The sequence below is a fragment of the Alosa sapidissima genome, chromosome 7 (assembly GCF_018492685.1).
Source record: "Alosa sapidissima isolate fAloSap1 chromosome 7, fAloSap1.pri, whole genome shotgun sequence".
Lineage (NCBI taxonomy): Eukaryota > Metazoa > Chordata > Actinopteri > Clupeiformes > Clupeidae > Alosa > Alosa sapidissima.
Genome location: NC_055963.1, coordinates 36,096,989 through 36,114,488, shown reverse-complemented (window position 1 = coordinate 36,114,488; position 17,500 = coordinate 36,096,989). Strand labels below are relative to the sequence as shown.

Sequence of the window (17,500 nt, the reverse complement as noted above, 5' to 3'; positions counted from 1 at the left end):
CACACACTCTACACCCTGATGTATGTTGCCGCTGTCTGGGGTCTGGGTGCGAGTTCTGTCTGAAGACCCCCAAACCCTACTCTACTATCCCACAAGTCATCACTCCTGTAGTGGTGCATCCTGGGAAAATACCTTACTGTACCGTCTTGGGGAGGTCAGCCTTTTTCATTTAGAGTTTATTTAGGGTGATGGATGAGTCTGGTGTGTGTGTGTGCCTGACATATATCATTGATTGAGGGGAACAAAGTATAGAAGTTTAGGCTGGTGCTATAGAAACAGAAGAAACAGTGGTCTGTGCCTAGTGCCACTTTGGTGTGCGTGTGTGTTGTATTGTTGTTATTTTGTTATCTGTTTCTTTGAATATGGAGCCCAAATGATTGCAACCTTAGAAATGGTGTTTGACCTCTGGTGTTATAGTTCAACTTCTCTCATTAGAGAGAGAGAGAGAGAGAACAAAACATGATAAAGAGATAGAGACAGCAAAAGAGTGCAAACTCACACACACACTCACACACGTCTCAAAGTCTGTAGTTGCTTGTTGTGATAACAGAATGAGTTAACCAGTCACCCGAGAATGTGTACTAATGAACCATTGAAACACACACAAACACGCACAAACTTGCTGTTTACAACTTGCTGCATTTATAGACCATATCCACCTAAAGAGTGCACTTACCATGCACACCTAACATACAAACACACACCTAACACACACTTACCATGCACCACCCTCTCTACCTAACACACACTTACCATACACTTCCCTCTCTACCTAACACACACTTACCATACACTTCCCTCTCGACCCTCCTCCACTTCCTCCTCCTAGCACACTTTGACCTACTTTTTGTCTACACTCTCCTCCTCTACTAATAGCACAGATGCAGTAGTGATTCCTAGCTAAGGTCTCCTCTATACTGCAGCTTGACTGTGATTCCTCATTCTGTAAGTCATTTTGGATAAAAGCATGTTAAAGCAACACCAAAGAACTTTCCCTCTGTCGCACGCACGCTATTTGTTTATCCAGCACCGGCTTTGTAAATAACGATGTCCACAGACAAGGTAGAATATTTTGCATGCCTTATAAAAGTACGATGTATTGCGACATCAGATGCAAGTCAAATTTGTAGTTTCTTATGTCTCATTCCATCGAACTACAGATCCGCTACCCGATCTGGCAAACTTACATAGTGCAGTTATAGCCGATAGAGGGCCGCGAAGCGAATGCAGAATTGCCGTTCACCCTGTTACGAGTTGATGAACCACTGAAACGATTTGGGAAACATTATTTTAAGGTACAAAAAACTCTTTGGTGTTGCTTTAAGTGAGTACGCTAAATTAAAATGTTAATGTTACACACACTCACGCACACACTCGGGGCTCTATCTTGCACTTTAGCGCAAATCGCTTTGTGGGCGGATCTTGGGCGCTGTTTCTATTTTACCGGCGGGATAATGACTATTGCGCCCGACGCAAATCTAAAATGGGGTGGTCTGTAGTAGCTACATTATTCATGGGTGTGGTTTGGGCGTAACGTGCAATAAACCAATCAGAGCGTCCTCTCAGAGCGTCATCTCACATTCCCTATTAAGCTATTATGATGGTGGATTTGCCAGGTGCAGCCAGGAACGGTTCACAGCGCTATAGTCAGTTGGGAACAGTTTGCTATGATTTTTCCTCTTGACAAAATGTAATACAGAAATGTCACTTTCCGATGTTTTGGGATCACTCTCACTGAATCACGAGGTTATGAATGCATGGTGATATTTTTGCAATGTAATCTAACATTACCTCACTATAGACAATGCAGATCTGTCAGATAAGCTCTCCTCTCGAGGTCGCTTAGCAACGGGGACGCTGGCTGCAAGCCGCTCCGTCTGACCTGTTTTTATTCGGATTTTTTAATATTTTACTATTTTATTCCTGATTATTTTTCTTCAGTTATTGTAGATTTGTTAATTTAGCTGTACAGTTATAGATAGCCTTTTTTATTTAAACTGTTTATTTTGTTTTTCCACACTTTTATTGCGTTTTATGAAGTCTGCCTCTAGTCCGAGTTCTACCTGCGCTGTTTTTTCGCCTGGTGATCAGCATTTTTTTTTTTTTCCCACTGCCGATTGCCATCAGCAAGGCCTTCACTGCTATTGGACTTGCTGTCTGCTTGTGTGGTGGAAGCTGTGCTGGATTCGAGCTTGCTAGTGTCTCTCTCCTTTTCTATCCTGAATACGCTGGGTTCATATAGTCGGTTGACTGTCCAGCTGCTGGTTTAGTCGGTTGACTGACCAGCCGGAGATTGAGGCTTCGTGCTAGCTAGGTGATTAAATTGCACACTTTGGACTGGCTGATGCATCAAGCCGTGTCGGAGTTTGTGTTTTGGCTATGGGGGGCTTTCAGTACACACCCCTTGAACTTCGACAGTTCACCTCCACCGACACCATCAACATCAAGGTGCTCCACCTCTGCCGGGCAGCGGGGATCCTCCGGCGGAAACGCTACTTGCACAGAGGCGCACGTCGCTCTATCATCCGTGTGACAGAAGAAAGCATCCCTCCATCATCTCCATGGGATTTCTTGCCTAATCAACGCGGTTTTCCAGAGCAGTCCGCTCCCGCAATCAACTCGCTCCCAACAGTGTCAGTGGAGAATCTACAGCGACCAACAACGCAGCGAGAATCTGTCTCTCACATCTTGGACAACTTCGATGGAGCTGCTGAGAATGTCACATCACCATGTCAGACTGTACAGGTCTGTAACAAGACTTTCATTTTAAACGACCGCTTCACGTCTCATCACCTGGACTTTTTGTTTATAACGGAGTCTTGCCTCAGTGGAAATGACGTCATTCCACTTGGTGAACTCTGCCCTCCTCACTGCAGCTTCATGAATTCCCCTAGGGCTACTGGTCGTGGAGGTGGTCTGGTCACTGTTTATAATAACAACTTTAAATGTAGAATTGTACAAATTGATATGTTCTCCACTTTTGAGGTACAGCTTGTAAAGATAAATGCCACCCTCCTCTGTGCATTAGTTTACCGACCACCAAAAATTAAGCCTAATTGTAATTTCATTCAAGAATTTGCTGATCTATCTTTTATGGCCTCTCGCTCTGACAATTTCATGATTTTAGGGGATTTTAACATTCACATCTGTTGCCCATCAAAACCTTTGGTTAAGGACTTTTTATGCCTTGTGGACTCTTTCAATCTTGTGCAATCTGTTATGGCCCCGACACATCAGAAAGGCCACACATTAGACCTAGTATTGTCTTATGGTTTCAATGTTTCCAACTTAGAAATTATGGATGTTGGGGTCTCTGATCATTTTTTGATTTTATTTGAATCTATTTTGTTTTGTCCCCCTGTATCTCCCCCTAAGTCCTATTCCTTTGCCCGTTCTATTAATTCCACCACAGCCACAACATTCTCTAATACTTTCATCCTCTCTCACTCACCTACTATCTCTGTTGCTATTTCCACCTGCTCTGACATTGAAAAATTAGTCACTCTCTTTAAAGGAGAATTCCGGTGTGATATTGACCTAAAGTGTATCGAAACATGATACCGAGTGTGAACGTATGTCTCATAGCCCATCTCGGCTTGTCCCCTGCACTCCAAAATCTGGCGCTAGTTAGCCGATGCTACCAACATCTTTTTCAATAGTGGTGCTTCGGCATCGGGCTAGCCATGCAAATAAATCACTGTTTTACACCCATTTACGAGGCTCAATGTATCTCCACACTTCATTGGTAGACTTCCGAGGGCCCTGACATTTAAAACGAGACATTGAGAACTTTGAAAAAGCACTGGTAGTTTACTTACAAGACGATTTATACAGACAGTATCTTCACGAAGTTTAGCGTTTGCAGCCATCTTGAATTTAGTCACGATAAGTCGAGCAACGAGTAAGAATGAACAGCTATGATAAGGGATCAGATTCCAAAAATAATTCAGTGGAAATGCATGGATTCCAGTTGCTGCTACTGGAAGAAACTGGAATCCATGCATTTCCACTGAATTATTTTTGGAATCTGATCCCTTATCATACCTGTTCATTCTTACTCGTTGCTCGACTTATCGTGACTAAATTCAAGATGGCTGCAAACGTTACACTTCGTGAAGATACTGTCTGTATAAATCGTCTTGTAAGTAAACTACCAGTGCTTTTTCAAAGTTCTCAATGTCTCGTTTTAAATGTCAGGGCCCTAGGAAGTCTACCAATGAAGTGTGGAGATACATTGAGCCTCGTAAATGGGTGTAAAACAGTGATTTATTTGCATGGCTAGCCCGATGCCGAAGCACCACTACTGAAAAAGTTGTTGGTAGCATCGGCTAACTAGCGCCAGATTTTGGAGTGCAGGGGACAAGTCGAGATGGGCTATGAGACATACGTTCACACTCGGTATCATGTTTCAATACACTTTAGGTCAATATCACACCGGAATTCTCCTTTAATGCATCCTGTCTTGAGACCTTAGACTGTGTTGCCCCACTAAAACAAAAGCGTGTCAAAACTATCACCACTCCATGGTTAAATGCCACGACCCGTTCTGTCAGAAAATCTTGCAGGAAAGCAGAGCGCAAATGGAAAAAAGAGAAGCTTCAGGTCTTCTATGACCTTTTCAGAGATTCTCTAAAGACCTACCAAAACTCTGTTAAGGCAGCAAAGGTTGAGTATTATGCTCATTATCAACAATAATGCTCATAGGCCAAAAGTTTTATTTAATACCATTAACTCTATTATAAATCCTGCCTCTGCGTCATCTACTCTTGCCCCTTCAACAGAAATCCGTGAGAAGTTCCTCAACTTCTTCATCGATAAAATTGACAAAATAAAATCTCAAATCTCACCTCCAGATTCGGATCCCTCAGTGATAGAACTTTCACCTAGCTGCCTCCAACAGTTTCAGGCTATATCTTCCTCCCAGCTTTCTGAGGTTGTCTCCCATATGAAATCTACATCCTGCCACTTATGTTTTACCTGCACACCTTTTTAAAGAAGTTTTTACCATCATTTGCCCTCTTGTATTGGCCATAATTAATCACTCACTAACCAATGGAGTGGTCCCCTCAGGTTTTAAACGTGCAATTGTGCAACCTTTACTTAAGAAACCTAACCTTGAGCCCAGTGACCTGAAGAATTATAGGCCTATTTCTAAATGACCTTTTCTGTCAAAGATACTAGAAAAGGTTGTGCTCTCTCAGGTTTCTTCTTATCGGAGTGAGTTCAATATATGTGATAAATTCCAATCAGGTTTTAGATCTCTGCACAGCACTGAATCGGCCTTGCTTAAAGTCCAAAACGACATTCTCTTAGCAGTTGATTCTGGATCTTGCGCCCTCTTGGTGCTTCTCTATCTGAGTGCAGCATTTGACACCATTGACCATAACATCCTATTAAAACGCTTGGAGGATGAAGTTGGTCTCCAGGGTTCTGTTCTGCAATGGTTCTCTTCTTATCTTAGTGGTGGATCATTTTCAGTTAGTTTAGGCAATTTCTCCTCTTCCTCTGCCCTTATAAAGTGTGGTGTTCCTCAGGGTTCCATTTTGGGCCCTCTTTTATTCTCTCTTTATATGCTACCCCTTGGCTCAATTTTTAAAAAGTATAACATTCAGTATCACTGCTATGCAGATGACTCAGTTTTACCTGCCTGTTAACACTAATGGCATTTGTTCTTTGGAGAATATTTTTAACTGTCTCGGTGACATCAAATGCTGGATGGCAAGAAATTTTCTTCAACTGAACGAAAGTAAAACTGATATAATTATTTTTGGCCCTCCAAGTGATGTTTCTATCTTGAAAAATGCACTAGGACCTCTCTCTGCAAACTGCCACAGTGAAGTAAAGAATCTTGGGGTTTTCTTTGACTCCTCTTTTTAAATTTTAATAAGCAAATAAATAGTGTGGTCAAAGGCAGCTTTTTCCAGTTAAGAACCATTGCAAAACTGAAGCCCTTTTTGTCCTTCTCCGATCTTGAAACTCTTATACATGCTTTCATAACATCTAGACTAGATTATTGTAATTCATTATATGCAGGCCTGACCCACTCCACTCTCAACAGACTTCAGCTAGTTCAAAATGCAGCAGCTAGATTATTAAGTGGCTCTAAGAAACGTAAACATATAACTCCTGTGTTGGCTAAGCTGCACTGGTTACCTGTGGAGCACAGAGTTAAGTTTAACATTTTACTTTTTGTCTTCAGTGGTTACCCTCAGTGGTTTGGCACCTAGTTACATAGGTGACCTACTAATTCCTTACAGCACTCCAAGATCACTTAGGTCTTCATCTCAGAATCTTCTCTATATCCCCAAAACACGCCTTAAGACTAAGGGTGATAGAGCCTTCTCTGTTGTTGCCCCCCAACTCTGGAATAGTGTACCTGTACATATTAAGTCCTCTCCAACCATTGACTGCTTTAAGTCTAACTTAAAGACTTTCATTTTCTCCCAAGCTTTTAATCTACCTTAATACCCCCCCCCCCCACCCACACACACACACACACACACTCTTTTCTTTATTTTATTTTTGACCAATTGTTTATTATTTCAATTATTTATTTATTTTCCCCCGATGTTATATTGTTGTTGTACCATTGTCATTGTTTTATGTTTGTTTGTAAGCACTTTGGTTCAACTCAGTTGTTTTTAAATGTGCTATAGAAATAAAGTTGACTTGACTTGACTTGACTTCCTCTCCCGTGCTGCTGCTGGGGCATTTGGGTTAAATGGCATCGGCATGCAGTTCAACATCACGTCTTATTAAGTCCTCTAATATTTCCTAATTTATGTCATCAACAAATGTGTTCGCTAGATTTATACCTGTTTTTTTCACATCGGACACCACACTGATTTCTCTCGTGTAGCAATACTTGTCCTTGTAATTATGTATGGTTTGGAGAAATGGGAACTGCGTAGTATATATGAGAGAAGCAAAGTGCATTGCGCAACACAGGCGCCCAAGCAAGCGCTCCTGCAGGTGTAAGCTATGGCTGTACCTTACCAACAGGCAACTCAACAACGAGAAACAGTTTCCAAGTTGACCTAACTTTCCAACTCAGTATCCCATTAATGCACAGTATCCCATTAACTGCATGACAGTAGGCTATTTACAATATTTATTTTATGTAAAGTAGAGTTTGAAAACACGTTATCATCAACTTAATGCACGCACAACTTTTGTTTGAGCAGGAGAGAGAATAACAATGAATGGACGCAGCAACTACAGAAATTGTAGCCAAGGCTACTTGCTGCTTTCTTTTACTGTCTATGGTTGCTGGTTAACAGTGCATAATAAGCTGATTTAAGCGAATTCACAAACTCAAGACTTCAAGGCCATCATGGATATAAAACGTTTTTTGAAAACAACGAAAGGATGGAGGGAACATAGCAAAGTTTGGAGTTATTTCAGATGGGCTACAACAAGGTAGGCAAAATTGTGGTGCTTGTCAAAACCTTAGCACAGCTGGAATAATGCTTATAGGCTGATGTTAAAGCGCACACAATGTTTAAAGCCATACACAACGGTAAATTAGAACAAAACTAAAGGTAACTTTAGCCTTTATAGGGCTGAATAAAGTTGTCCAAATGAATAGGTCGTAATGAGGCGTTGTTGTTGTTGCATGTAGATGTACTATATAGGCTACTAAATTTTTAGTTGACCAATGCACGAACAAAACCGGGAAACGGACAAATATTATCAAGGCTTTGAATGTTTCCATCTGTGCACAGGGTGTCTGTAGATCGGTGTGCATAGCATTCATTTCTGCAGGCCTGTGGCCATGCATGCGCCCTTAAAATATCATCTGAATTTGCGCCACTGACTTTAGACCAGGAGGTTCCTGGTCTGTGGTGGAATTGTTTTCTGAAACTGCAAAATATCAACAGGGACCGTTTGCGCCGGTACACGCCCGGTACACGGCGCACATGTAGCTGTGGAGGGAAAATTCCAATATGTGCTGACTGCAAAATAGGAAAGACAAAAGCACGAGTATACAAAGTCAATTACGCTGGTGTGCAAGATGGAGCCCTCACACACACTCACTCACACTGTCTGTGTGGGGCTGCATGGCGCTGGAGGCAGAGTAGCTGGGTTAAAAGTGTGTGTTTCACTGTTTTACTGTAGACCAGAGGCCTGTCCGTCTACAGCACACAGCATAAGTGTGTGTGTGTGTGTGTGTGTGTGTAAACCAAACACACGCGCACACACACACATACGTCTATACACACACTGAGGCTGAGGCCATCCACTGGCTTGCCTAATGTTTTCCTAATGGTCACTAATGGTCATCTCTCCCCCTCTCTCCTGCCCCTCCCTCTCCTCCAGTCCTCCAGGTGTGTGTGTGTGAGATTGAGCGATGGCTCCAGCGACGGGTGGTCCGGTGGGCTACACGCCCCCTGAGGGGGGGTGGGGCTGGATGGTGGTGGTGGGCGCCTTCATCTCCATCGGCTTCTCCTACGCCTTCGCCAAGTCCATCACCGTCTTCTTCAAGGAGATCGAGATCATCTTCGACGCCACCAGCTCACAGGTGTCCTGGATCTCCTCCATCACACTGGCCGTCATGTACGGTGGAGGTGAGTGTGTGTGTGTGTGTGTGTGTGTGTGTGTGTGGTGTGTGAGGGAGACGGTGAGAGAGATCGAGAGTGTGTAAGAGTGAAAGCAAGAGAGAGCATGTGTGTGTGTGCCTGTATGTTTGTGTGTGCGCCTGTGTGTGTGTTCTGTGGGTCATGACTTGCATGCTGGGTGCAGCTGGTGTTTTTCATGAAACAGCACTACTGTACACACACACACACACACACACACACACACACACACACAGAGGAACAGGAACCCTGCACAGTCCGTTTCAACAAATAAACCTTGCAGAGTCCTCCTTAGTAAGCAAACAGGATGACATGAGGTTATGGATTCCCCTAGTGTATGTGTGTGTCTGTCTGTCTGTCTGTCTGTCTGTCTGTCTGTCTGTCTGTCTGTCTGTAGCCCCTTTCAGATATGGGTGGTGGGGGGGTGGGTGGTGTGCGTGCGTGTACAATATAGGTTCAATTAATAAAGGGCTTTAAGTATTCCGGCGTGTCGCAGCTGTGAGGAAGATTTCCTCAGGAGAAAAAGTCGGGAAATCATTTTAGATGATGGTCATCATTTCCGTTGTCCGCTCTGAGCTCACTGACCAACGGAGCATACAGCGCTTCTGTCACTCGCCTGATAATCATTAAAGGTGTCGTGAAATTACGGAGCGTTAGAAAATGGAGAAAAAAAAAGAAATCGTGATCCAGGTACACATGGTTGGCTACTAGTTAATGTGCTGTCAACAACAGAGTTGGCAGACTGAGCTCAATGCCTGTGTGCGTCTGCGAGCGAATCCACAACCTACAGAACTGCGGAAGTGGATTCCAACGACTGCCTTTAAACTAGAGACTTGGTAATCCCCTGTGAGGACTCTGTTGAGTCAGAATTGAATATAACGTGATTATTCTTCTTGCCATCATTAGCCTAATTGATGCATAATTTAGCCAAGGCCCACGCCAAAGTAGCCTGTGTCTACCAGTGCAGTAGTAGTTCTCAAAGGAATGGCTGAAAGCTGCTAGGGATTTTTTTTTTTTCTCATGAAAGCAATATCTAACCCGGGTCATTTAGTACTTTAGCACTAGGGGGCTGGTAGTCTAAGACCCGGGGGATTTAGTACTAGGGTAGTGTGTGTGTGTGTACTAGGGGGCTGGTAGTCAGGTGATTTTGAGGTCAAATAATTTGTGTTCACACATACAGCCCACCTGTGTGGTCTCCGGTTTATGTTCAGAGTCCAGTGTATATCTGACAGGTGTGTGTGTGTGTTTGTCTGTGTGTGTTTATGCATCAGTTTGACACTTGCTGATGTAGACTATTGATTGACAGAAATTGTCTCTGCTTGTGCGATCTCAGTTTTGAGAGAGAGAGAGAGAGAGAGAGAGAGAGAGAGAGAGAGAGAAAATAAAAAGAAATTTTCATCAAATAGATATACCAATTAAAATCTGGTCCAAAATATTTGACAGTCATTTTGCCAATTGCACTTTATGGAGGTGAAATATGGGGTCCACTCAGTAAGCACGACTACTCTAGATGGGACAAACACCCGATAGAAGCCCTGCATGCTGAATTCTGTAGAAATTTGTTACATATCCAAAGAAAAGTACCCACAAATGCTAGCAGGGCAGAATTAGGCCGATTTCCACTATTGATTAATATCCAAAAACGATCACTAAAATTCTGGATTCATCTAAAATTAAGCCCTCAAAATTCACTACATTTTAAAGCACTTAAATCCCAAGAGCTCAGCCCTAAGACCAGTCCCCTATGTCAGTTGGTCTCGGATTTAACTAACCCCTAACCCACAAATTGTCCAGACCAGCACTGCTTCCCAACCACCAATCAGAATCAACCAAATTAACAAGAACAACAAGAATTCTTATTTGGAACACTGGAAGAAAGAAACAAAATTACAACACAAACTTGAATGTTACATTGGCATACGAAAAGACTATCAATTGGCAGAGTATCTCCACACTGTCAGAGATACGAAGCAGAGACAGATCCTCACCAAGTACAGGCTGAGTGACCACAGTCTAGCCATAGAGAAAGGCAGGCACAAGAAGTCATGGCTGCCCAAAGAGCAAAGGACATGTGGTCACTGTATGACAGGGGAGGTGGAGTCAGAGGTGCACTTTCTGCTACACTGTGACAAATATCGGTCCCAAAGAGACAAATATTTCACCATTTTGAACAACATCATTCCCAACTTCACAAAACTGGAGGAACAGAAAAAACTTGCTGTAGTTTTGGGTGAGGACACCAGCACATGCATACTGGCAGCCAGTTATGTGTCCTCACTCCATAACCTGAGAGAAGGCATTACTTAAGATAATCACCCCACTACCTCCACCCTTCAACATAACACTGCTCCCCAGCCCCAGTCTGTTACACCATGTCTCCTGCTTGTTTTGTTTTGTCCTGTCTTGGTTTTCGTGTGTGTGTGTGTGTGTGTGTGTGTGTGTGTGTGTGTGTGTGTGTGTGTGTGTGTGTGTGTGTGTGTGTGTGTGTGTGTGTGTGTGTGTGTGTGTGTGTGTGTGTGTGTGTGTGTGTGTGTGTGTGTGTGTGCGCCGAAGTGTAACAATGTTTGTACATGTTTATATCATTTTGTATTTTCTTTAATTATTATTATTCCTGTGAACGCTTTGGCAATGCATCATATGGTTTGTCGTGCCAATAAAGCATAATTGAATTGAATTGAGAGAGAGAGAGGCAGACATAGAAACCATGAGATGAAAGGCTGTGTCTACAATGTAATGAAGGAGTAGTAGAAGATGAGTTACACTTCCTCACAAAGTGTAAAAATTACACCCTGGTTAGGAGAAAATTCTTTGACCACATTGACAAGATTGCTACCCAATGAAGACAAGCTCCCGTATTTGTACACAAATGGGCACAATTGTGCGACAATAGCAATAGAATTCCTGACAAAGTGTCTAAGATTGAGGAAGTGAGTTATTTTCCTTCCTACATTTCACTGTATTATTTTGCCTAATTAGTATACATTTGTATTATTTTTTACCAATATTTTTATTTTTAATATTTAAATCAGAGAGGGAGAGAAGGGGGGGGCAATGATAGGGAAAGAGCAAAACAGAGTGAGGCAGGGTTGGAGAAGGGGGAGGGGGAGACTGACTTGGAGAGAAATGATGGCATTTATTCCTTTTTCTGCATTAATGTAATATCAGGACATACATATCATGCAGGAGAGAGCAAGAGAGAGATAGAGATGGGGGAGGAGAGGAAGAGAGAGATAGAGATGGGGGAGGAGAGGAAGAGAGGAGAGAGATAGAGAGGAAGAGAGAGAGAAATAGAGATGGGGGGGGGGGGGGGGGAAGAGAAAGATAGGGCTGGGCCACACGCTGAAGCGCTCGTTAGCGGAGTTTACCAGCCTGGCCACATGTTACTGAAGCGCTCGTTAGCGGAGTGTAGGCTGCAGTAGTTAGCCTCCACTAGAATCAGTGGGACTGGCTACGCTAGAAATGTCAGTGGTGCTCACATGCGGAAAAATTAGACAAGTGTTCTAAAACTATTTTTACGCTCCACGAACAGAACCCTTTGGTTTCCCGGCAGCAAGAGTCCAGGGGCGGGGGGGGGGGGTGATCCCTCTTTTCTCCTTTTCTTCTGCCCTCTCTGTCATTTTCTCTCTCTCTCTCTCTTTGTCTCTGTCTATCCTGCTGACTGGAATAGTAAATGTGGCTGCGCATTTGGAGTGTGTGTGTGTAGGCTTGAGAGTGCTGTGTATATTGGAGTGTGTGTGTGTAGGCTTGAGAGTGCTGTGTATATTGGAGTGTGTGTGTGTATGTGTGTAGGCTTGAGAGTGCTGTGTATATTGGAGTGTGTGTGTGTGTGTGTGTGTAGGCTTGAGAGTGCTGTGTATATTGGAGTGTGTGTGTGTGTGTGTGTGTAGGCTTGAGAGTGCTGTGTATATTGGAGTGTGTGTGTGTGTGTAGGCTTGAGAGTGCTGTGTATATTGGAGTGTGTGTGTGTGTGTGTGTGTGTAGGCTTGAGAGTGCTGTGTATATTGGAGTGTGTGTGTGTGTGTGTGTGTGTGTGTAGGCTTGAGAGTGCTGTGTATATTGGAGTGTGTGTGTGTGTAGGCTTGAGAGTGCTGTGTATATTGGAGTGTGTGTGTGTGTGTGTGTGTGTGTAGGCTTGAGAGTGCTGTGTATATTGGAGTGTGTGTGTGTGTGTGTGTGTAGGCTTGAGAGTGCTGTGTATGTTGGAAAAATGAGATCAGTCTTCTAAAGCCATCTTTACTCTCGCTCTGCCAACGGAACGCTTCAGTGACGTGCCTGGTGTAGCCCTCCCGTAAGACCTCACACCTGACTAAGAAAGGAAGGAGGTGGAAGAAGAGGGTGTGTGTGTGTGTGTGTGTGTGTGTGTGTGTGTGTGTGTGTAATTTGCTGGCCTATGGACTTTGTTCCGGATCCTTCTCCCAGGTCTCCTTCAGATAAGCCCCGCCCTGTTCGTAAACAAACTGTGGAAGTGTGTTTGATATTAATTTTTACTCATTCCACAGTGTGGTCATCACTCATTATACACGCGCACACACACACACACACACACAGATGCACTCACTCACTCACTCACTCATGCACATATAACATTTAATCACGTTTGACAAGTATTACATTATCCCAGTATGTCTACATCACTCATTACAGAGAGGATATTCTGAAATGATTCTCTCATTTACACACACACACACACACACACACACACACACACACACACACACACACACACACACACACACACACACACACACACACACAGACTTGTCAGACTTGTATCTTGGTGTGTAAAGAAAGGAAAGGACATGCTGGACTGATTAAGTTGATTGTGAGATGTGTGTGTGCCTTTGATCTTTTAGATTCATCTTTCAGAAATACATTTCTAAAACAGATAGTTCAATTATGATTGGCTTAATCGCATTCCATGCCGTTGTAAAACCCACCACAACTCTTCATGTACTGGAGCCCACGACCTCTTAGGGCTTATTGGTTCAGCAAGTGCGTGTGTGTGTGTGCGTGTGTGTGCGTGCGTGTGCGTGCGTGTGCGTGCGTGCGTGTGTGCGTGCGTGTGTGCGTGCGTGTGTGCGCGCGTTGTGTGTGTGTGTGGCACTTGTGGAAGGAAGCCGTAAACAGGTAGATAGATACCAGAGGATGGGTACAGAGACACACAGTGGCCCGGCTTCTCTTGAGTGACTTTCATACACACACACACACACACACACACACACACACACACACACACACACACACACACACACACACACACACACACACACATGCATGCATGCGCTCACCTCATGACCAGGGTCACTGGAATAAGCCGCTACAGTGGGTCCCAGTTAAGAATTGACACTTCATTCACCATCAAGGTGATTCACGCAGCTGGGTGAAATGTAAGTACAACTGCAGCCGCTTGGGGGCAGCATAGTCCGCTGTGGCATTCCACGGTCGAACCGGACAGAGCATTCGACAGCAAGGGCTGTGATTGGCCGAGTTTTCAGTGCGTTTCTCTGTGTTTTTAGCAGCCCCTGCAACATGCAATATGCTGCCCAGAAACCTTGTGAATAGTTATGATTTGTTTTACTACACTAACGAGGTTAAATATAGCCTTTGCCTACAGCATCTTCTTAACAGTAATGTTAACAAAATGACAGCATTCATATGACAAAGGAAAACGAATTCGGTCACTCAAGACTGTGCCACAGCAACCAGTGTACTGTAGGCTACAGTCCTACCCAATTGGCCTACTCGAAGCAGATAGCGTTTTCTGACGGTCGAGTGGGTTAATGCGCGTATTTCCAGAACAGGTCTGCAACTTGCAGGCAGTTCTGAGTTCGAATCTAGGCAGGAGCAGAGCCATATAAAGGCCTAGGCCTATTATCATTTTTTGCAAGGTGTTGCTCCTGGCAATACTTGTTTATAAGACGTTTGGTGATTAGTTGATAGCTGTTTTTGGGACACGTTAAATGTTCTTTATAATGAGCGCATACGGGGAGTAAAACGACTGTTTCGCGCTGTTACAACTGTAGGCTACAATGATTGCAATACAAAAATATGCGCGTGTTAGTTTAGTTAGTTTTGTGATGTTTTGCACTTTTGCCTCATGTGTTTTCAGGTTTGAGGGCTTTTTTGGCAAGATTGACCTTGGTTATTTCTTCGTATGGAAAATAAAGTCAATTTTCGACACACGTCTGTTATTAGTTCAATAACAAGTGTTCCTTGTTAAAACATGTGACTAGTGAAACTCAAATGATTTTAGAAATATTTAGCCAAAGCCAAAAAGTTTTAGAGAGAAGGAGAGACGCCGGTGCAGCTCAGATGTCTTAATTTTCTTTATTCTTTAGTAAAAGGTGCAGAACATTATTAAACTTTGACTAACGTTTCGATGTGTCGATGTTTTTGACTAACGAACATTAATAAAGAAAATTAAGAAGACATCTGAGCTGCACCGGCGTCTCTCCTTCTCTCTAAAATATCTGTCCTGGCCTGGTTGCACCGGATTGTCGCTAAACGACAGAAGCGCTGAGAACCCTCCTTTGTCTACCAAAAAGTGTTACTTTGTGCCCCGCCACTGCTTGTGAAAGAAGGGGGTGGGGGAGGGGGGCTTAACGTGAAAAAGCTTAATGTCCCAAGGCAACAAGTCATAATGGTAGGCTACAGGAAGTGGGGGGAGGGTATGGGATGACCACAGCCGTCTTCGATGTGCTATTCAGAAAGCATCTTCTTTTGTCTTTCCAGGCGCACACAGCTCGTTACCATATAGCCTATCGAGTGCCTAACAGATAGGCTCTGCTCTTGGGTTTGGCCTCACAGCGAACTCTCAACCCTCTTGTTGCTTGCAGTTTGTTAAATAAAGCGATGCAGATTACATTATTTATTTCTGATTAATTGCGTCTTTTGATGTATTTTGCAACATCTGCTTGTTAGGCTGGGCTACTGTCAATGTCCTGTACAGGTAAATGTTCAACAATTGCTGGTGTAGGCCTACAGGCTATAATCAATTAGGGACTGTTCGTTATTTATTTAAGGCTACCAGAGGAGTTTTGGAAGCGTTAGTCAAAAAAGACGTGACCCTCCCTCGCCAACAAGAAATTTTTCTATGACCCCCCAAAGTGATTGAGAAAAAACGCGCATGACCCTCCCCAGTCCCAACAATTTATTGATGCCTTCTGTAGGCTATTGGGTCAATTTGGTAGCTTGCATGCTACGACACCTTCCTTGAAATGCCTTGAAAAGGCTGTCGTTTGCAGAATTTCACAAATAATCACCGGGACCAAAACAAACCTGTCAACTTTTCCCGGGTTTATCGCGTATTTTAACTTTTTCCTCGTTGTTTTAGGAGGAGCTGCAGGGCCGTCGCAAGGGGATGCGAGGCCCTGTGCGAACTTGACAGATGGTGCGAGGCCCTGTGCGAACTTGACAGATACATGAACTTACGTGCATGAAATCATGCGATAGCTTACTTTACACATAGCCAAGGCTACCGTCGGTGCATTTTAGTAGCCTAGTCTAATAAGCTACACCAGCTTGTCTTTAAGAGGGGAAATTGTATAGCCTATAACATTAGCTGAGTCACATATTTGGCCATATGGTGTTTATCATAGGCTACATCACGAAACCAAATAGTGTAACAAAGGCGAACACTTTAACAGGGGAAATTAATTGGGCATGAATCATTGTGCTGAACGGTATTTGTCAATGAGGAGAAACACACACGACATTCAAACTGTTGATAAGATGTGCACTATGGAAACTGGTCTGTAGGCTAACATTGGACAAATAAATGACACTGACTCGCCATATCCTGACTCTGAAAAAACATTGTCTTGCTTTGCCGCAAACTCAGCAATGAAATCATAGGGTTTGCAGGTAGCCTAACGTCTTTTTCAATTCATAGAACGGAGAGCCCAGTCTCTCCTGTGACATTGAGGTGCGCAAATAGTTTTTAATAGCTTGTTCAACTTCGAAAAGCTTCACCCGATGCCAGTCACTGATCGCAATTTCAAATTTCGGGAAGCTTCGTTCAATCTTTTTAAGTTTTAAGTGCAGTAGGCCCCTATCTGCCCCCTTTGGAATTATATCTCGAGCCTATTATAAGGGTCCAGTGCGTTATGTCCTGGGATTCGGACGTGCTCAAAAAGAAAAGAAAAAACACTTTTTTATAGATGGTTATGAGGAGCAATATGAGTCTGAACTCCGTGTCATTCAGACTCAACCCTCTTGTTGCTTTGATATATTTTTCGTTGTCGTTTGAACGTCGGCAAGCAGGCATGTTGCGATTGCAATTTTAAGTGAAATTTCTAGGCCTACAACATGCAGCATGTTTGTTAGGCTGGGCTACTGTCTTTTACAGGTAAATGTTCAACAATTGCTGGTGTGCAGGCTATAATCAATTAGCTAAATCATTTGTCCAGCTGTTTAAAAAAAAAAAATCCTGCTACATTCAAACGCAAAAGGTGCTTTGATATCTTTTTCGTTTGAACGTCGGCAAGCAGGCATGCTGCGGTTGCAATGAATGAGGATAATTGGTTTTATCTGCGGATTTATTTTTTGCATTATTTTGAATATGACTCGGTCCAGTCTCAACAGCACGTCTACTTTTTCCACACGCATCTAAGTTCTAACACACATCCCCTCTCACTTTCTCTCTTTCCATCCCTGCGCACGGGGCTTTCTTAAATGAGCTGCACCATTTTACAACAATTGCATCTACATTTTCATATTAGAATGTTTTGTCTGTTTAAGTGTAAGCTTAAACTACCGTGATCAATTTAAGTTCCCGTGCCCCGCTGAAAGTCTCATGCGCTTATCGTTACACTATCAAATCTATAAGTAACCGTGACAAATAGGGTATAAGATATATAAACTCACGCTATTGTAATATCATATATGTTTGGTAATGGCTCACTGCGTCATGGAAGCAGTTAAGT

At 43.3% G+C, this 17,500-nt stretch overlaps 1 protein-coding gene across 3 annotated transcripts in view; it reads left to right on the top strand.

The window, feature by feature from the left end:
* The window catches only part of slc16a1b (solute carrier family 16 member 1b), a 48,957-nt gene that overhangs the window by 17,771 nt on the left and 13,686 nt on the right, over positions 1-17,500 (top strand). For 2 of the 3 annotated variants that reach the window (XM_042096956.1, XM_042096957.1), the window contains one exon: positions 8,328-8,567. In XM_042096956.1, coding sequence (XP_041952890.1) covers positions 8,351-8,567 — 217 coding nt within the window. In that variant the 5' untranslated portion in view covers positions 8,328-8,350. Of the gene's footprint in view, positions 1-8,319; positions 8,568-17,500 lie in introns of all 3 variants that reach the window. The other variant, XM_042096954.1, reaches the window with a different exon arrangement.